The 22442-nt window shown below is 37.5% G+C and overlaps 1 protein-coding gene across 1 annotated transcript in view; it reads right to left on the bottom strand.

Annotated features, from left to right (window-relative positions):
- The window catches only part of LOC126484145 (cytosolic carboxypeptidase-like protein 5), a 172187-nt gene that overhangs the window by 38412 nt on the left and 111333 nt on the right, over positions 1–22442 (bottom strand). The window contains exons 8-9 of the mRNA XM_050107543.1: positions 18969–19107; positions 4490–4694 (exon numbers count right to left, since the gene is read on the bottom strand). Of these exons, the coding sequence (XP_049963500.1) occupies positions 4490–4694; positions 18969–19107 (344 nt within the window). The remainder of the gene's footprint in view (positions 1–4489; positions 4695–18968; positions 19108–22442) is intronic.

The following is a 22442-nucleotide window of genomic DNA, read 5'->3' on the forward strand; positions in this document are numbered from 1 at the left end:
AGTGCAAATGTTCTCTTTACGGATGAGGCTTCATTCCAACGTGATCAAACTGCAAATTTTCACAATCAACATGTGTGGGCTGATGAGAATCCGCACGCAATTGTGCAATCACGTCATCAACACAGATTTTCTGTGAACGTTTTGGCAGGCATTGTTGGTGATGTCTTGATTGGGCCCCATGTTCTTCCACCTACGCTCAATGGAGCACGTTATCATGATTTCATACGGGATACTCTACCTGTGCAGCTAGAACATGTGCCTTTACAAGTACGACACAACATGTGGCTCATGCACAATGGAGCTCCTGCACATTTCAGTCGAAGTGTTCATACGCTTCTCAACAACAGATTCGGTGACCGATGGATTGGTAGAGGCGGACCAATTCCATGGCCTCCACGCTCTCCTGATCTCAACCATCTTGACTTTCATTTATGGGGGCATTTGAAAGCTCTTGTCTACGCAACCACGGTACCAAATGTAGAGACTCTTCGTGCTCGTATTGTGGACGGCTGTGATACAATACGCCATTCTCCAGGGCTGCATCAGTGCATCAGGGATTCCATGCGACAGAGGATGGATGCATGTATCCTCGCTAATGGAGGACATTTTGAACATTTCCTGTAACAAAGTGTTTGAAGTCATGCTGGTACGTTCTGTTGCTGTGTGTTTCCATTCCATGATTAATGTGATTTGAAGAGAAGTAATAAAATGAGCTCTAACATGGAAAGTAAGCGTTTCTGGACACATGTCCACATAACATATTTCCTTTCTTTGTGTGAGAGGAATGTTTCCTGAAAGTTTGGCTGTACCTTTTTGTAACATCCTGTATATAATAGCGTGGACCAGTATATTTGTGTCAGTGTTTTTCAACAACAATTCAAGTGCTATAAACCTGTGTTTGAACCTTAAATTTATCCTAATCATGAACTAATGCAGGATCCCATCCTAAATGTACAGAAACCAAGTATCCTGTTTCTAACTAAATAGTGATTTGGTTTCGTATTAAACGTGCAAAAGTTCAGTGCCAAAGGGTGTAAATGTTTCTATCTAAAATACCTGCTTCTCAGGTGATGAAAAAGGCACATAAATTGAACTTATATGCAACGTAGTTTAGCATTGATTGTTAACATGAACTATTTTCTGAGGTTAACTGTGAGTAATTTGCTTTAAAGAATGAAAATATAACCCATTCCAAGTGAGGTTAGGAATCAATATTAGTGAAATGCCCTTTGGTTCTGAAATAATAATCATAGAGTTTGCCTGGAGAGACAGTATCAGTTTATGGGATCCCACCATATTCTTCTCTTACAAGAAAGATAATTAGGATTTTCATTGCTAATAAAAGAAATCTGTGTCATTGCTAAAAATGAGAGTATAAAAAGTGTTTATATAGTATTAATCAATTTCATATGTGGTATGTATATGTTAGTTAAATCAGAACTCTTTTCATGCCCAAATTCAGTCCAGTGTTTCATATAGTAACATCACTGTGCTGTGTTGATTAATGATTGCAATAGTAACCATTACTATCATGAGTGGAGTACTATTTAGCTTCCCATGATTACTGGTTTGTATAAATGGTAACTACTGCTACCCATAACTTAGTTCGCGCTGTAGTCGTGTGTATCCAAAGCACTATTCAAAGGGAGTGTTAACGAAAGTCACTTTAGCTACTCATATTCAATTTCCTTGAACACAATGTTTCAAATTATTATGCCTAATTAGGCTGGTGAGCATTTGTTATTTCATTTGTATGCTCTTCTCTACTTTCATTACTCCCAAAGTAAAGCCTGTTAAGTTTCCTATTGAGTGCCATATATACAAAATTATTGTTCAATACCCTCTGTCCATTAGGTACACACACAGTCAAAACAACTAAAATTCCTCCCAAAGGGTAATGCTAGTAGTTTGTGAGAGTGTTATAATTGGCACAAGCTTGCAAAATAGTGTGTTATAAGCAGTTTGTCATCAAATGTTTCAACCAAGGGCTACAACGTGTGATGAAGAGCTAAATGCACTGGATCAGTGTGGGACATGTTAATGTATATTTACAGGTTTTATTCAACTGACTGCATTCCCACTCATACCATTATATATGAAGTTGATCTATGAGTAAACTGTCTAAGGCTTTTAAGAGATACAGGAATACACAACAAATTTTCTCTTAATCTTTTAATGCTTTGATCATGTTTGCCATGAATCCTGTCACAGCTGTACTTCCTTTCCGAAATCTTTGCTGTACCTAATCTAGAATATTCTTTTGTGCATTTTATAACACTGTTTTTCTACGGCTGTTTCTACAATTTTTGATAAGGTGGGTGGATCCCCCTTGTCAGTACCTTTATAAATCAGCATTACCTTACTCTTTTTCAGACACGTTGGGAACAGACCCTTCTCTATTACCAAGTTTATTAAGAATGTCAAAGGCTTTACCAGATACTGCAAGTAGTGTCCGATAATTTTTGCAAATATTCCATCTAGGCCCTTTGTGCTTTTGTTTTTCAGTGGTCTGATAACATTTGTAGCTTCAATATTATCTGTTGGAAAAAAGAATATGCATTTTGTAATTTCTGGTGAAACTGCGTTCTTTTTAGCTAATTCTTCATTTTGTTTCATTAGTTATTTTACTGGTCATATACCATACGTTCTATACTTGAACTATGTTTCATCCTAACACACAACTTTTTCAGTTATAATTAAAACTAAAATTAACTAACACACCTGCTGAAAGGAAAATCATACAGGAAGTGTATGTCACTAACACTCTACTGAAATGTACATTTGCACATATTTCCTTGATTTCATAAGCAACTAGTGAATCTTCAGCAATAGGAAACTTCCATATATGATGAACATGGATTTCTTTTATCTCTTAATCTGATCAGCCCACAGTCTTAGATATTTGAAGCCAGTTGCTCATTAGAGTTTTGGGTGTTACCATATACATAGCAACCTGTGGAAGGCCTTCGGTGCTGGTTTGTGTTCAAACATCTAGGGACTTCAAGGAGGGCAGGGATGGAAGAGAGCAGGAGGGAGATACCTCAAGCAAGCATTTGAGTAACAGCATTGTGGAAACCACTTTGACTGCTAATGCCTTGAGGGGTAACCATGAATAAAAGTTCATCCAGGCCGAGCGAGGTGGCATCCACATCCGGCCATCCTGATGTAGGTTTTTCATGATTTCCCTAATTCACTTCTGGCAAATGCAGGAATGGTTTCTCTGAAAGAGCATGGCCAACTTCCTTCTCCATCATTCCCTAATCTAATGGGACTGATGACCTCAGTGTTTGGTCCCCTCCCCCAAATCAACCAACCAACCAACCAACCAACCAAAGTTTGTTAGGATGCATAATTAATCTGGTCTGGTACATGAAGCCCCTATGACATTAATAGAGACTTAGTGCTCTTGATTAACCCCCGTCGCTTGCTCCAAAGCTTCCAGTTGCGGCTGGACTGACAACCCCTCTGTGTTAGACAGGTATGGTGGCAGGCAAGAGTCAGTATGGGAACTACAACCCCCTTCAAGACCCTGGGAGATATCAGAGGCTGTTTTTCCATGCTTGGTTCCAAACAGGTCTTTCACTGTACCATTACACTTGGCTGCATAGTAATGAGATGTAAAATGGGTGTCTGTTGAGCAGAAACTTTACTCTGATTCAGCTCTGGAAATTTTTTCCTCAAAGCCTTAGCTGATATCCTGGACACAAAATTGGTCCTAATTTCCCCTCTCATAACTGTACAGTAAGCAATGCCTGCTTACATGATGCAATTTTTCATCTGCAATCAGGATAACAGATGTGCACTTTTCTTTAGACCACAGGCACCAACACTAGTATACAGCTGCCAACTCACTTTCAACATGCTGAATGGTTCTTGGCAAACCATCTAGACTCCCACAGCCCCATAACTGCATGACCTGTATTTGTAGACTACCATCCTGGTTGGCCTAAAATATTCAGTAGTTCAGTTTGATACTGAACACAACAAAGTACTCTTTCAGGAAGACAGAACTTCATTATGGACCTAGTGTTTGCACACACAGTACACGGTTACTATTCCATTCATAGCATTATACTTTATACACTGCTGTTACTGATATCAGTATCCCACAAAAACACACAGGTTCTCTGTAAATTTTCAGAGGTGTTAACTCTTGATTCTGTGCCATTTATCTCCACTGACATAGTAAAGACTTATTTATCACAAAGACAAGGCATCTGTACAATTTGTATGAATTTAGTACATTGTGTTACTGAGTACACTAGATTGGAATCTTCAAGTACAGGTAAAGAAACACAGCCACTTCCTCTGGATTAATATCTGTCTGTTTCTTTGTAATGACAGACAACATGAATTGTCTCTAAGATATGAAAATACTGCCACTCTGTGCTAGTAAAACATTAGTATTGCTTCAAATGTGGAAGATAAGCATGATTCACATTTATTTATTGGTTGTGCAATAATACAACTTAAATCATTAAGAACTTACCTCTTCAAAAATATGTGGTGTATATTTTGGTGGTATCACATGTGCAGGTGGTGATTTTGTATTGTCTCGAGAACATGATGGAAGTATATTCACCAAACGCCCAGTGTTGTAATTGCACTCGAGGGTGTAGCTGCGCACCAAACCAGTAATTTTTAAAACTGCAACTCGACCAGAACCTTCACGACTCATTCCATCGCGGCGGTCCCTACGAAAGAACATACACATTGCTCAAACAACTGATTATTTTGAAATTTTGGAACATGTGAGTAGAATTCACAAACAGTGGAATACGCCCAACTTTCCTGCACATTTAGCACAGGTAAAGATAAATTCTTCCAATAAAGAGTGCCTTGACACTTCCACCTGGAAAGCTGCACTAACCAGATACATCCTTGATATCTTCTATACATGTCACATTAACCTGGCACACAGTGTACTCACATCTTTTGCTCACAAATTCTATCGTTACATACATAATTTAATAAACTGGATAGCTTGGGAAGAAAGAGAAGTTCATTCATAATGGACACAGTTGAACTCTGTGACTGTTCCTTTATAGGGTGCAGAATAATAACTGCAACTAGCCACAGTACAAGATGATTTTCTTTAATGCAGGATCGGTTTCGGGCTGTGTCTATCTTCACATGGCTCACATTTGATTTCATATTCTGATGCTCAATGTTGGAGATCACTGCTTAAATAAAAAACAAATAATGCGACACTGACCAAACAGATCCATCTGAAACAACTGGAAGTTGCTAAGTGACATGTGTTATGAAATATTATAGTACTTACATACAGATGGCATATCCATGTTGTTTCCATATTACATTCACCATATTTTTTCCAAAGTATCTCAGTGGAAGTACCAATAATTACCATGGTGAATGCTACACGGTGTACATGTAAAAAATTGGCATATTTTTGTAAAAATGTGATGAATGTAAGTGGAAACGTTGTGGATGGATAATAGAGCTGTAAGTAAGCACTATAATAACTTACAACACATGTCACTTAGCAATTTAGTCTTCGTCACATTATTTGTATTTTATTTAAACAGCTTAAACACTGAACACTGAAACATGTAACTGAATGTAAACCACCTGAAGATGGGTACAAGTCCGAAACCAGTCATGCATTAAATAAAATCACCTTCTATTGTGACTTGTAGAGATTATTATTCTACACTGAGCAAAAGTTATTTTATTTTCAGCAACAGTTACAATAATATCTTAATTTTGCATGAGATAACCAAAGCTTTTTGTAGTAAATGAGTGCAAAGAACAAACAAATATTTTAACAGTCCAAACTTCACATAACTACATCCAAATTCTAAGTACTTGCAAACTTAATTATCCGTTTCAAAATACTCATCATTAATATATCCCCCTGCTGCCCAGCAGGAACTGTAATTCCCAATAGAAGAGCAATGCATACAACAATAAGCATAGCAGAAAGATTGACTTCTCATTCAGTTAGCGGAGCCCAACACTCACTCCGGAGGCCTTCATTCTGGGAGAAGTTTGTTCTCTCTTGTGAATTCTGCATCAGCACAGGCTATCTACAACTTTTTAGTAGCAGCAGCTCCAAAATTAAATTCTGGCCACATGGCTATCTTACTCTGCCTGAGCTTCAATTCAGTCACTACATATCACCTCAGATGTGGTGACTAAACAGTTCCAACATAGTCTCACTGTATTAAGTCCTGTCTGAACTGCAATATCTACATCTGCTGCACTTCTGTTGTATTCAGAAACTGTTTCTGGCAACATTTTTATATGAAATGTTGTGTGTAGCATAATATTTCACATTACCGAATACAGTGCCCTGGTTAAAACAACTGTCGCAAAGGATTTTTTGATACCATAATACTGTTAAACAACTTCTGTCTTCAATAGGTCATGGAGGTTTGATAAGTGCTATAGCATGAGAATGAAAACTGTTTTACACTTCTCTTTGTTACTTTCTTACAAGAGTATGTTTGTCCAGAGAAAAACAGAAGATGTAGAACAGCTCCGAATTAGCTAAATAAATTAAATTAGTGACACCTACAATAAAATCTCAAGTGTGAGCCACTTAAATCAAACCTCATATGGCATATCACACATCAAATAAGGAACACATTTATCAGCTGCTCCTATAGAAGGCAACTGAACATAAATTCCCTAACAATCCATGCAGGTTAAAGGAAAGTAATACTACCTAGGATAAGCTGCTGTAAACATTACAGGGGAAACACCTTTCAAGTGACACCCACGAAATGCAACCTCTTTTAAGACATTTGCTGAACTGGCAGGCCATATGCTCAAAGTGCATAGTGTTGTCATTGAAAACATACGCACTGTTGCCTCAGAGCTTAATACCACATCACTGTATCATCAGATGAGTTGACCCATAATACCCAAAGTGTCCACATTGTCATTGACAGTAAGGGCAGAATTATTAGAACTAGTTGCAGCACAATCCAAAGAACTCAGTTTACAATTCAGATGAAACAGCAGTGGACATAAAGTGCTCAGAGTGCCTCCCTATCAGTGTCACTTCAACACAAACAGAATTGATTTCGGTTCTTGTTAAACATCATACTGCTGTGGAAAATAAAAAAAAGTTTATGTTGACCAAAGTGGTATGGCTTTTGAAGAGGTAGTTGAAAATGTGACACCAGAAGACTTCCAAAAGGTAACAGATCATGTGAAAGGAGTGATACAAAAAGCATGAAACAATGAGGATGTGTTACAACAGTGTTTTGAAGACTTGATAATATTTGTCAATATGAACAGTGACACTGATAGTTCCACTGACTCTGACTCTGAATTAAGCAGTTTCTTCACACTGTCTTATTAGTATGTAGTGTATAGTGAACTTCAATGAACATCTTACTTCCATTAAATCATCTGTTTGTGATTTTATTTTCATTAATTTCTCTTTCCTGTCGTGATACCAAGGAATATTTTTCATCCACCTCCCATCATCTCCTAAAACTGTATGTTAAATATGATAATTTTGATCAAACAATGGAAAATTTGGGATCGAATGTAACAATATTATGAAAAGGAAAGTGACTACTCATCACATAGCGGAGATTCTCAGATAGGCACAACAAACAGACTGTCACAAATAAATAAAGTTTTCAGCCACTACGGCGTTGTCAACAATATACACGTCACATGAGTTGCGTTTGTGTGTGTGTGTGTGTGTGTGTGTGTGTGTGTGTGTGTGTGCGTGTGTGTGTGTGGGCGCGCGCAAGTGTCAACTAATGGCCGAAAGCTTTTTTGTGACACACTTTTTGTTGTGCCTATCTGCGACTCAGCAGCTCCAATATATGGTGGGTAGCAACTTTCCTTTTCATAATTTACAAATTTTTTATAGACACCAAGATGTCATTTCATGTGTGTAATAGTTTTCAAGATATGCAATGATAAGAAGGAAACTTTTCCAGAGGGAATATTTTCTCGTTTCAATAACCAACGTAACAGCGAACCTATTTAAAATTAGGAAAAGATTTCTGATGTGCTGAGAGATACCACTGAGAGTAATACTATAGATAAATTTCAGGATTTTTACATTCTTCTTGTACGAGATACTGATTTTAAACTTGTTATGAGTTAAATACTGGCACAGATGCATAAAATGCAGTCTTTGGAAGCAGACACACTGATCAGCCAGAACTTTATGACCACTGACCTACTAACGATATAACCCTGTCCAGGCGACTGCAGCATCACTTGGTGAGGAATGCTTGCTAGTCAGTCACACACGTGGTGCATGTATTATCAGTGAGTGTGCTGTCCACATGTAGACGCGTGATCTATCCGAGTTCGTGCGAAGGCATATCGTGATGGCCCAGAGGCTTGGTACGAGCATTTTGGAAACTGCATGACTTGTAAGGTGTTCAAGAAGTGCTGTGGTGAGTGTCTACAACACGTGACATAACCAAGGTGAAACCAAAATATCCATGGGTGTACTGCCGGTCTATAGTGTCCAACGGGCACAATATTTTGGCGATCATACATGTCGCCATCATCAGGTAAACTGACGGACCGAGCTCCAGTGAACGTGCCGGCACGCAGATCCGTACGCTACGGCTGCTCAGAGGGAACTGGGTTCGGTCGCGGTGGCGGCCAATTTAAATACCCACTGCCTGCGGCGCGTTCCCCCCGCTGTCCACGCCCCGCGCCACGGTCGCGCGGTGGAACAGATTGCGACGGCGTCTGAGATGATGTCGGTGTGATGGGCGCCGCGACCGAACCCAGTTCCCTCTGAGCAACCATAGCGTACGGATCTCCGTGCCGGCACGTTCACTGGAGCTCAGTCCATCAGTTCACCTGATGATGGTGACATGTATGATCACCGAAATATTGTGCCCGTTGGACACTGTAGACCAGCAGTACACCCGTGGATATTTTGATTATCAAATACGCTGGGAGAAACTAAAGAATCACAAGGTGAAACCATGTCAAGAAGTTGTGGGGTCGGGCGGCCACCACTCATTACAGATGTCGGATGTCGCAGGCTGTGCAGACTAGTAAAATAGAACATGGGCAAACTGTGGCAGAACTAACATCAGACTTTATTTCGGGGCAGAGTACAAGTGTTTCTGAACACACAGTGCACCAAACACTCCTAATGATGGGCCTCCGCAGCTGACAACCCATGAATGTGCCAATGTTAATACCACATCATGATCTACGACTGAAATGAGGATGTGACCATTGCACTGGGCAGAGCACTGCATGATCTGACAAATAGCTATACCTTTTTTATCATGCCAATGGGTAGGCATGAATCCGTCGTCTTCCAAGGAAATATCTGCTTGACACCTGTACTGTGGGACGAGACAAACTGGCAGCAGCTCCATTATGCTCTGGGGAACATTCACAGGGGCATGCACTATGAAGGCCTAGGAGTATCGTACACTGGTTACAGACCACGTACACCCCTCCATGATGATCATGTTTCCTGATGGCAGTGGCGTTTTTCATTAAGATAATGTGCATATTACAAGTGTGATGGAGTGGTTCGTGGATCACAGTGAAGAGTTCCAATTGATGTGCTGGTCCCTCAACTCACCAGATCTGAACCTGATCGATCACATCTTGGATGTAGCTGAATGTGGCATCAGAGCTCATCGCCCCTTCCCCAGAATTTACAGGAATTAGGTGACTTGTGCATGCAAATATGGTGCCAACACCCTCCAGCGACCTACCAAGGCCTCACTGCTGCCATACCAAAACGCATCGCTGCTGTTATCCGTGTCAAAGGCAAGCATAACGGCTATTAGGTAGGTGGTCATAATGTTCTAGCAGATCAATGTAAAAAGGAAATGCAATGTGGTATGAAAATTTAAAAAGATTCATTGCCAAGCAACATATTTTAGTAATCAACAGAAGGAAAAAAGTTTTGCTGTGAAAGCATTAGTTTTTGAGACGTGGCATGGTGAGTTTGAGCTGGTTACAAAGGCGAAAATTTAATGTGTTTCAAAAAAATTAACATAACTATTTCACTGATTAAAATTAAGAACATATTTTTGACATGCTGAGAGGCACTATAGAGGTCTACAGCACTTGTGAATTTGAGACCTTTTATTTGATTTTTGTGGAATATAGTGGCTTTAAAGTGATTTTTTATTGCAACAGGGAATGATGTGCTGTGGTGGCTGCCTGCAGACTGTACTTGACAGACAATGCCACAACTTTCAAAACGTCAAGTGACAACTAGTTTAAACGAGACTACAGATTCAATGACAAAACAAGAATATATCTGGTAGCCAAGTGAAAGACACTGTGCTCTGACCACTCGTACAATTCAAATGTTCAAACGTGTGTGAATTCCTAAGGGACCAAACTGCTGAGATCTTCCGTTCCCAGACTTACACACTACTTAAACTATATTAAACTAACTTATGCTAAGAACAACACACACACCCACGCCCGAGGGAGGTCTCGAACCTGTACAATTCTTATCACGCATCCTGTGTTGAAACTTCTGGGTATCAGCAGCTTTCTGGCAACTTATACTGTAAGTACAATCATAACAAGTATTTTTCAGAATATACCGTATTTACTCGAATCTAAGCCGAACTTTTCTACCTGTTTTTGTAATCCAAAAAACCGCCTGTGGCTTCAAATCGAGTGCAAAGTAAGCAAAAGTTCTGAAAAATGTTGGTAGGCGCCACCACAACTAACTTCTGCCGTCGAATATATGTAGCGCTACAAAGGCATGCTTTGCAAGCACAAAGATAAATACTGGTGCCAAAACCTGTGTGTCACTAAATAAATTAAAAGAAAAGGTAGAAGAATGTAAACATTATGCCATGTATTCTTTCGTGTTTGCTGCTATCTCATTTAAATCCTGTCTGCCTAATAAACTACGAAACTAGAGTGAGACAACAGCAAACGCAGAAGAATATACACATCATGTCATGTTTATATTCGTATTATTCTTATGCTGAATAGTGATACAGTCAGAAATGAAGCACGGCAACTGACTAGATTTTTAAATCCAAGATGACTCTAATGTCTGTGCAGAGTATAATGTACTAAAGAGGAGTCTGCAAAGATTTTCAAACGGAGAAAATTTTTCGCTTAACTCTTGTTCAGAACATCTTTTATCATACACAGTCTATTATTTGGTTCTTGTTGATCATTATCAAAGAAAGCAGCAGTGTAAGTAACAATAAATAGCAGTCTCCTGCCGTTGTTTCACTTATGAGACAATGCCTCTCTTTTTTTTTTAATTTTTTTTTTTTTTTTTTTTAATTGTAAGCCGTGGTAGCGCGCACAAAAGCAAGCAATGCCACGAGCGGCGACAGGTCATTAACACTCACTATCAGAATGTGACTATCAGAATGACACAGTACAATAATGGATTTTCAGCTTAGAGTGACGTAAACACCTATAACAAAGAGAATGTCACTTATCAAATCAAAGCAAAATAGAAAATCGATTCAAACCAGATGAAGCACGTGAAAAAGGAAGGGTACCCATATAAATACAGACAGAGCGCTTGACACATTGCAATGGCTACTTGGTAAAGCTTAACTGTTAAGCGTACGACTCGAACCAAACTACTGTGGGTGTATCTTCATCCATTCAACCTAAATTGCGTCTCATGTTATGATGGACCACCTTAGTTTTGATTTGGGGGTGCGGTCTAAAACTTTTCTCTCCCCTTGAATTTCGAGTCTCATTTTTCAGGTGCGGCTTAGATTCGAGTAAATACGGTATACATTTTTCACTCAAAATCAGTGTCTGTGCTTTGGTTACTGTGTTATTATTGGTGCCTGAACAGGACATTGTGGTGTGTCATTAATGTTCTTTGTTGCAGAAACGTTACTTACATATTGACTTACACAGGCAAGGCAAATGATGTAAACTGTTTGAACTTAAACTGTAATTATGACTCTAGGGTCTAAGAATCATCTACAGAGGAATAATACTAGCTAGTATGTTATCATAGGAATCTCCAGTATGGACTACTTTAACCAGTCAGAACTGTTGCAATAAGTACAACAATTAATTAACATTTACACTGCCAAAGCCTACAGGACAGTATCTAACAAAGTGCTGTATATTGTGTCAGGTCTAACACCAATAATTATTGAAATAAAGGAAATAGCAAATGAATTCAATGAAATTAAAGCTGTAAATACTAAAAAAAATTTAGAAGCTAATGTTCCTCACAAAAACTGGCCTCATACAGCTGATACTGTTATTCTTAATGAAAGAAATAAGAAGAGGTAGTACTAGACAGAAGAACTCACTGATGGGAGTAAAACTAAGCAAGGATCAGGATCAGGCATAGCAATTTTCAACTACAAAAAGCAAACATATCTGATGAAATGTAAACTGGGAAATGAATGCTGAATCAGGCAGTGTGTTTTGTTATTTTAAAGTCTCTTGAAAAGCTAAACATATTATATATTTAACAAAGAATGGCTGAACTAGAGCAAAACAATATTACATTCTTTGAGGAATACATTTTGAATGTTTTCAACATAAATTAGAGAAATGATACAGTAAATATAATATGTACAGTTGCACATCCAGAGGCAGTGCATGCTCACTGCTCAGCTGAGGACTTTCATTGTGTATATAGTTGTTTTAATTTTGGCATGCCAGTGCATCAGTCTTCTAGTCCGTTACATACCTGTCAATTCAATTCAGGACAAAGAGTACTTTTACAGCTATTTTAAGACATATGCAGTAACCTGTCTGTAGTGATCTGAAGATTGTAACTTTGATCACCAGGTTACTATTAGCGATCTTGGCAAAGAAGTTTATTGTCACTAATGAACTACTATCTTTGTTATATTACAAGCAGCAGCTGACTATAACTTTTCATTATGTTCTATCCCTTCATTGTATAGTATTTTAATTGGTCTTTTTGCTTGCAAAAATGGTTCATTTATAACATACTGGGCTAGTCAATTTACATGTACACAGGTGAAAGTGATTTCCATACATGCATATTTAAAATGACAAATAATACACTTCATAATTTCAGTATCTATATGATACATGACATGCATTTAAATATTCTTCAATGGAGTGAATCATGAGATAAAATAAATATGACTTTAAATATTTTACAGTTATTTTGACCTCAGCAGTTGCTTTTACATTTTTGGAAAGTTTGTCATTAAATTTAACTCACATGTGGAAAGTACTTTTTTGGTGTTGGGATGTGTTGATTTGGGTCACATGCAAGTTTTTGTATTGTCTGGTAAACTTCACAGTTTTTTGCAGTCTACTGTATTTACCTGTTATAATTATCTTAAAGAGTAAAGCATGAATACCAGAGACCTTAAACAGAGTCTTACATAAGTCCTTAGGTTTAAATCCAAACATGATTCTAATGCCTTTTTTCAGTTTTAATGTTATAGTAGCTGGTCCAGAGTTTCCCCCAAATGTGACCCCATATTTAATGTGGGGATGAAAGTAGGCGTGATATGGACTCTTTACTGTTTTCTCAATACAGGAGGGTTTTAGTGAGGAAAGAAGGTAGCATGACTTGCTCAATTTTGTGTTAAGATATTCTACTTGCTTAATCCATTTTACATTACTTTGCAACCATAAGCCTAAGAATCTTGTATCCGTATTGTTACCAATTGGTTTATTGTTGATAGAGGGAAACAAAATGTACATATCCTTGTTTAAAACAATGTGAAATTTAGTGTGCTGTTGTTGTTTTTTTTAGTTCAGTTGCTGATTTGGTTGTGACAGTGTTTACTAATTTCTGTAACTCTCTCTTATTTTCTCCTTTTACTAGAATTTTAGTGTCATCTGCAAATATGATTGTATTATGTGCATCCACACTTAAGCTTATATCATTAATGCATAGAATGAATCAAAGTGATCTTCTTATTGATCATAGGTGTACACCATATTTAATTAAATTATACTCTGAAAAGTGTTCTGAAGTAGTTTTAAGATTGAGATTAGTGTATCTGATGCTAACTTCTTGCTTACAGTTATTCAGGAAGGAACTGATCCAGCTGTTGGATAGATCTCGATTATCATACAGTATGTCAACTGCAAGTTGGTCGATTCTGGAAGAGTTTAGGGGGAGCAGACGAAGCAAGCCTGGTCCCCACATAGAATGGCATGGGGTGAAGAGCTGATGGAGGGGGGTATCAAGGCCTGCCTTGCCTGCCTCCCACAGTGTAGGCACCTCAACCTGTGGTTCATGCTTACACAAAAGCAGAATTCATATAGTGAGGTAAAGATTGCTTAAATGTTGCTTGTAATCAAAACTGAAACTGCAACAATTACATACACTTATTACCACGAATGGAAACAGTATGAAATAGAGTGAAGTACAACACACAAACCCAACAGTCAACAATGACTATCTCACACATTACACTCAGCTAGATAACGTTGGCTGCAGCCAAAACTAAATGATTACCAATCAAAGACATCCAATCTCTACCAGTTTCTACCAATTCAGGACAAGGCAGCTGATGACCAACTTGAATTTAACACACTGTACTTTTCAAGTTTTGACAAAAGAATCTTACAAAATATCACGTCAAAAGATTTCATCAGATCAATACATACTCCTGTTGATTCCCGTTTCTTGCCCATAAGGCTTAGTATACAATTAATGCACTCATAAAGGGCTGTTATTGTTGACATTTTATTTCTGAATGAGTGTTGTTCATTACATACCAGTTTGTTTTTATTTACAGATTTCATATGTTTGTCATGCATAACTTTTTCTCACTTTTTGAAATGCAAGAGAAAATTGTGATTGGCCTCTCATTATTTATATTATCTTTCCAACCTTTTTTTAAATACTAGCATTATCTTGGAAGTTTTCAGTAGACCAGCAAAAATGCCTCTTTGAAATGAGCAGTTTCGTAAGTGGGTAAGTTTAGAGCAGTCTTTCAAGACTGTTGGAGGGACACCATCAGTGCCCACATAGTTGGAGTTTTTTGGTCCTTATCTTGCTTTTGCCACTTCATCTTGTGAGACAGAGCTGATGTACATTGACCTACTACATGTGCTTATTTTATGTTTGTTGGATTGGGTATTCTTATTTATGTTTGATTAATAAGTTATCCAGAACATCTGTGGAACAGATGTTAAATGTTTTGGCTACTTTTTAATTTTCTTGTGATAGTGTTGCATCTTTGCATGATACTTAGTTTTCATCAGATTTTTGTTTTATTACAGTTCATCTCTCTTTCACCTTTTTGTTGAATTATAAAGGAATGTATCACTCACTATGCATTACTTTTGCTGCTCTTATTACTTTCCATAGTACTTTGGAATATGTATATCATTCAACTGATGAATTACTTAAGTTACACATTTTACAAAGCAGTCTCTTATTTTGGCATGAAACACTTGTCCTCTTTGCGATCCCACTATTTGTTCCAGAACTGCTCTTTATGGATACAGTTTTCTGTGGAAATGTAATTTGAAACTAATGGGTTAATATATCAAAGAATGTGTTAATTCTTTCATTTAGGACATTCATTTTATAAACCTGTTACCATTTTTGTTTTGTTTAGCAAAGTGTTGGAGTAGTTTATGTTACTCTGACTCCAGAAAGACATGATGTTCCCAATACTGTCTTTTACTTTCAAGCTTAGTATTTGAGTTACATAGTCACTAAATTGTTTGCTGGATGTTGTTAATGAAAAGCTGAAAAAAATCTTGACTAGAAACAGATCTAAAGCTGCTTCACATGTTTCTGTTACTTGGATAGCAACATTTACTTTAACATTTAACTTGTAGGATGCAACAAGGTTGAAAGGAGCCTCCATGTCTCTACTTTTTGTAAGAAAATTGATGTTGAAGTCTCTACAAATGATAAAATAACATTCCATTTTATTTACTTCATTTGGAGCCGAGTCCAGTTTATTTTGAAACATTCAAAATTTCCAGAAAATGATCAGTAAACTACAGCAGTAACCAAGCTGAACTTGCTAATTATTATAGCTGCAGTTTAATAGTCCTTTTCAATATTTGTTCAAATGAGGTAGGGTAGTATAATCCATATATTCCTTAAAATCACCCACCCAATTTGTTATTATTTCTGCATTAGTGAGAAGTCAAAATGAATTTAGTCATTTTTATACACTGAATTAATTCAGGGTCAAGCCAATATTCAGAAATGCATATTACTGAGGTATCTTTTAGCTCATCTGTCAGTGGTACATTAATTTTGTCAATTTTGTTATGCAAGAATTGTACATTGTGGTGATACATTTTCAGATCAGATTCATTCGTGGCTTAGTAGTTGCGTGTCACACTTACTGCATCACACATCTTTAGTTTAAATTAAGATAGCTAGCAGAGTTGTTCTTTTTTTTCCCTTGATCATTTTACTTGCCTCCCTGTAGCTTTCATAAGCTGCTACTAATCTTATATTCATCAAACTGTCCAAGGCCAATGACTCTGATTTCATGTATGACTTCATCCGTGCATTATGTATTTAGTAACATTCCTATTACTATTCAAAGCACTGCTCGCATAGATAGTTTTATTCTATTCAAGTCTTTCTTTAATTATTTCACTGACATGGTCACACACAAACTTTTTTCCTTCATATTTTGACTGCATCTCATTTCTGGTGTGTAGGTTATCATTCAGCTTACTTAAATCCACTATAATTATTTTTTTTTTTTGTTTTTTTCCCATGAAAAAGTATGCAATTTGTTGTCTACTCATGGCCTATTCTTAGGGATGAGTTTTGATCTGGTTAATAAATAACAGTGAAATGACATCTGCTTATAAGAAGTTTCCCACATACAATAACTTTCAGAATTTAGAACAACTGATTTTTATTTATTTTAACCTGCCTTGCTACATCTCCCTAACCTAGGGTCTGAAGAGGCTTTTCTGCAGCATCCCTGCTAACCTCAATTTCTCCAACACTTTCCTCTCTCTTGATGGATGAAGAAATCAACAAATCCAAAAACTAGCATATGTGTCACCATACTGCCACTTTGGAAGTTGATACTGATTCATTCCTTCTTAAACTGTAATTTCATTCTGAAGTCAATTCTCCTTAAAAACATTATAAATTTGTAGTACTGAATTAACTGACTGCTCTTTTGGATACAGACTAATCACATATCTTCATGAACAGTGATAACTGCAATTTCTACATTATTATAATTATTATTTATTTTCTTTCTTGAATAAAAGTTTCAATAGTGAACAGTAAACCACTAAAATACCAGAATAGTTTGCTAAATGAAATCTACACTGGTGTCCAAAATTAAAGCAACAACCAGCTATTTTCCCATCCTGTGTCTAACTCACAATACAATGACACACTGTCAAAAGCTGTCATTACGATCATTTTCTCTAAGGAAGATGGCATTCTGATAAATTGACAACAACGCCGGCAATGACATCAGGGAACATATCAAGCGGGGTAGTGTTTGCAGGGTAGTCCCACATACACAACCACTGTGTACACAGTAACAGACAGTGCAGTATGGCACAGAGAAGACGCATATGGAAACTCTACTGTGGAGGGCCATAGTAAGAATGGAAGCAGGAGAGTTGCAAACTGTTGTGGCCTGATGGCTTAATGTGAATCGTTTTGTTGTTTCATGGATGGGGTGATGGTTTACAGAGACCGAAACTGTATCCTGGAGACTAGGACAGGGCCGACCACGTGAGACATCAGAATGAATGGACTGTTATTTGGCTGTACGGGCACAATGGTAACGCCTTACTACTGCACTACAACTGGCATCTGATCTCACACCATCCCCTGGACACGTTCTATCAAGGCAAATGGTGTACAGAAAGCTTCAGCAGAGTGGTCTTTATTGTTGGAGACCTCCTTTCTGTTTACCTCTGGCATGTCTTCACAGAAGGGAACATCTAGAGTGGAGCTGTCAAAAAGCCACCTGGATGGAAGAAAGTGGGCAAATATTCTTTTTACGGATGAGTCCTGGTTTGGTCTGGAGAGGGATTCTTGAAGGATTTGCACCTGGAGGGCATTCAAAACATGGGTTCAGAGCCTAAACACTGTGGAAAGAGACCAACATTGAGTTGGATCACTAATGGTGTGTGCAGGGATTTTGTTGACTACTTGAACACATCATCATGAAATTGTACAGCTGAATCAGCAAGATTTAACTGCTGGCAGGCTGGCAGGTACTGTGAGGAGATCTTGAGATTTCATGCACAGTTGTTGTGAGGGGCTGTGGGCCCAGACTTCGTACTGGTGGACGATAATGCTCGATCTCATAGAGCACAGGGGTTGATGTGTTTTTGGAAACTGAAGATACTGCATGCATGGTGTGGCCTGCTCACTCTCCTGATTTGAATCTGATAGAGCATGTCTGGGATGCACTAGGGAGACAGGTTGCATCATGTCAGCATCCACCAACCACTCTCCAAGACTTGAGAGCAGCTCTGTGGAAAAAATGGGTATTATTGCTTCAACATGAGATTCACACCATGTTCCATCATTGTCAGGTCTGTACTGATGCCAGAGGTGGTAACATTTCGTATTGAACACATTAACCAGTAGTCAGGATGTGTGTGCAAATCCATTAAGTCGGAAAAAAATGAAGTACATTTTTATCTACCATTATGTATGTTGCAATTGATTATGTTCTGTATCTTTTTCATTGTTTTTACTTTACTACCACCTGTTTATACCATTTTGTGGCAAAATAAAAGCAACCTTACAAAATTTCTGTTTGTTGTTTTAGTTTTGGACACCAGTGTATAATACTGCTGACACGTTTTTTCCTTCTCCTTCTCTGACTATGTTAAAACTACAAACTAAAATGAAATCACTGATTTTTACCATTACTACAATAACTATTATTCTACGTGACAATGATGACTCAAAAACCATCCCATCGAGATAAAGCAGAATCAGCTTCTGCTATTGCATATTGTTCCTCATGTTACAAAAATCTTTAAGAGTACAATTACATTACAGAAAGAAATTGTCCCACTCATCAATAAAGAAAAGAATCTCTAACTAAGATTACCTTAAGTACATGTTCCTTTCTGTAAAATTACATGCAGTAAAATGAAAATTTTGATTGTTAAGTGACATAATCTTTGGAAGCAGCATGCATTCGATGCTATCTTCAATATTATTAAAATGATTTCCATACATGAAGATTCCTGAAAAAGAGAGCACACTATTAACATTTACTAAATAAAAATAATAAAAAAGAAACATAAAATGAAGTAAAGATATGGAAACAGCCCAGCAACAGCAATTTTAAATATTATCAGTTTCATATTTACAAATAAAAGATGACTGAAACTTAGGTTTTTTGAAGCCGCAACCATCTGATAAGCTACTTACAACCAGATAGTCATAAAAAAAAGTATTTCAATTTTGATAATCCTTAGCCTTAATGCACAGACTGTCTTGGCATTTGGCTGTTATGTTTGATAACTTACAACTGTCCTTCCACACAGGATAGAGAAATAAGAAAAAGAACAAGGATTTGGTATTTCTCCCCTTCCCATTCTTATTTCTCTTCCTAAGGCACCCCTGAGTGTATTTACTCTTTATTCTCTACATTAGTATGTTCAGATTTCCTTTTTTTCATCTTGCCATCTCTACTCTGAATAACACCACTATTGGTTCCAAAACATGGTGTGCGCCCTCACCTCCTTCACTACCGTTGAGCTTGTAACACAGTTCTTGACTGAAGTTATACCTTTTGTCTGTCTTTATTGTTCTACAAGAGAATGTTGTAATACTAATAAAGATGGAAACACACAAAATAAATGTACAAGTATTGTATAAAATAAAAACATTTTCTTAGGATGTCAACACCTTACTAACTTTTAATTAAAGTTTACTAAGCTACTTACAACCTTTCATCATTTCAGTTTTGATAAGCTTGAGCCTGCCTATGACAAACAGTCTTGGCATTTGCCTGGAATGATTTATAACTTATTACTATTAAGCTCATAGCCTTTTTTTGTGAAAAATTAAACAACTACCACTAGGTTCAGAACAAAGAAATATACATAGTTTATACAAAGAGTATGAGTGTTTCTCATGATATATAAGTTTATTTGTCCTGATGTTATCTCATAACTTTGCAACATAATACTATGATGCACTTTAAAAATTTTGGAATGATCTTTTATGACTATCAGATAATATTTAAAGTATTTTTCATTCTGATTTCATATCTAGCTTTGGTTATTCTGTATCACACCAGATTTTTCTATCAATCACATCTGAAGTTTGAGCTGAAAACACTTCTTTTTTTCAACAGGGAATTTTTTAACATAAGATTAAAACTAAGTTATTTACTTCATAATCTTGTATACAATCACTATGCACTGTAGTAGAGTAGATAAGGGGTGAAACGTCTCCTCCTTGATTGTCTCTTTTCATCAGTGCCATCTCTCTTTAGAATAAAACAGTAGTCAGCCATCATGTTTGCAGGCCACCTTCCCTGGATCTTTTTCCATCTCCTTGATGTCCTTGTAGAATGGTTCCCCTTGTTCTTCACTGACATTGCCAGAGTTTTCAGGGAAAAATTTGATAAGTGAATGGAGAAAATGAAGCTTCACACTCATGTCACATCCTAATTTCATGAAACTCCACAACATTTTTTTGACCATAGTTTTATAATTTGGATGTTTATTGTTGCCCAAAAAGTTGAGCACAACTTCTTCAATCGAAATCCAAGCTCTTTTCCCAATGGATTCATCTGTACCTCCAAAAAACTGCCTTTCATTAAAATTTCTGATCTGTGGCCCCACGAAGATTCAGTTTATCATAAGATAATCTGGGAAATTATATTACCAAGTACAGGATGCAGTCTCCATCTTTTGGAACTGCTTTTGTGAACTGTTTTTCTTTCTATGCTTGTCTTTGGCTTGGCTGTCCCACTCACAAATGAAATACAGCATTTTTGTGTAGCCAGATTGTTGACCAAATAACAAGCCAACTAATTTCAAATTCCCATATATTGTCCACAAATGTTTTTCATAGTTCATGCATTTCAACACAGCTTTGATGTCTTTATGCACCTTTATGGTGTGGTGTGTATATGGACCATAAGTGACATTAAAGGAGGTCAATAAAACTTTAACAACACAACTAAATACCATAAGGTTCTCATCGTTTTTATTAATTCCTTTTCTCAGTTCCTGTGCCAAATGAATGATGCTCCAGGTAGTAGAAGATGTTTTGCATTTCAGTACTAACACAAGCAATTAGGTGGCATCTTTTGTCAGATTTAAGTCATGAGTTAAATCATTTAGTTTGTTTTGATGAAATAAATCTGGTGCAGGGTCTTTTTCTGGCTCATAATTATCAGTATCATCACATTCATTTTCAGGGCTGCTCTCACATTGTAAATCTTCAGGAATGGTAGGTGGAATTCGAATAGGGAGAGATTCACTATGTGTAACTTGTCATAACGCCAAAAAAATTTAGAATATTTTATTTCCTTCTTACTTTACGCCTTATGACCTCCAATATTAACCATACAAGAACAAGAGTCATACACAAACTATGAAGATCACAAAAGACATTGATTTCCTCTTCCCATTTTCCACAGGCTCAGTCTCTTAACAAAAGTAGAGCATACAGGGTGGTTATAATTAAAATTTGCTACTTGAACCAGTGATGATGAAAAACTGTTTACCGTAATGGTACCCAATTTATAGGAATGATGTTCAGACTGTATGTTGTAGGATTTCTGTTGTTAATAGTGTTAGAGTCACGACTTGCTGTTTGGAGCCAGTACTAGTACAGCAACGTAGGGTTGGAACATAAGCATCAGTGTGCATTTTAGATGCAGTCAGTCAACTGGGATCTGGACAAGGTGATGGTTCAAATGGCTCTGAGCACTATGGGACTTAACATCTTAGGTCATCAGTTTCCTAGAACTTAGAACTACTTAAACCTAACTAACCTAAGGACATCACACACATCCATGCCCGGGCAGGATTCGAACCTGCGACCGTAGCAGTCCCGCGGTTCCGGACTGTAGCGCCTAGAACCGCACGGACAAGGTGAGCAGGGATTTACACATAAATCTGTTTTATCATAACAACAGCATTAGTGGTGCTATTCTTCATGGGTATCAGTGCATTAAAGGAATACAGAGGTCCTCTTTCAATACTGGGGTTAAACAACATGATTCAGAAGTTCAAATTAAATAGCGACTTGGGATCTGTTCCTGGGAGAGGCCAACAGCCAACTGTGCCACAGATTGTTGAAGAAGTTACTGTTTCCATGGCTGAGAATGCTGGACACAAAGTGCAATCTCCAAGCCCTGCATGTGCTATGTCTTGACAGCTGAACATTGCAAGACAGAACGGCTGCCCAATACTTCCTTCCAGACGCAAAATTCTAAGTAGTGAGAATAGACACATTTAGAAGTACAAAAAACTATCCTAAACTAAGGGTTATAGAATAGGGACAGTTAGAAAGAAGAGGGCAGGTCACTCAGGCCACAGGTTGAGATGGATGGTTC

This window comes from Schistocerca serialis, chromosome 1, assembly GCF_023864345.2.
Source record: "Schistocerca serialis cubense isolate TAMUIC-IGC-003099 chromosome 1, iqSchSeri2.2, whole genome shotgun sequence".
NCBI classification, from domain to species: Eukaryota; Metazoa; Arthropoda; class Insecta; order Orthoptera; family Acrididae; genus Schistocerca; species Schistocerca serialis.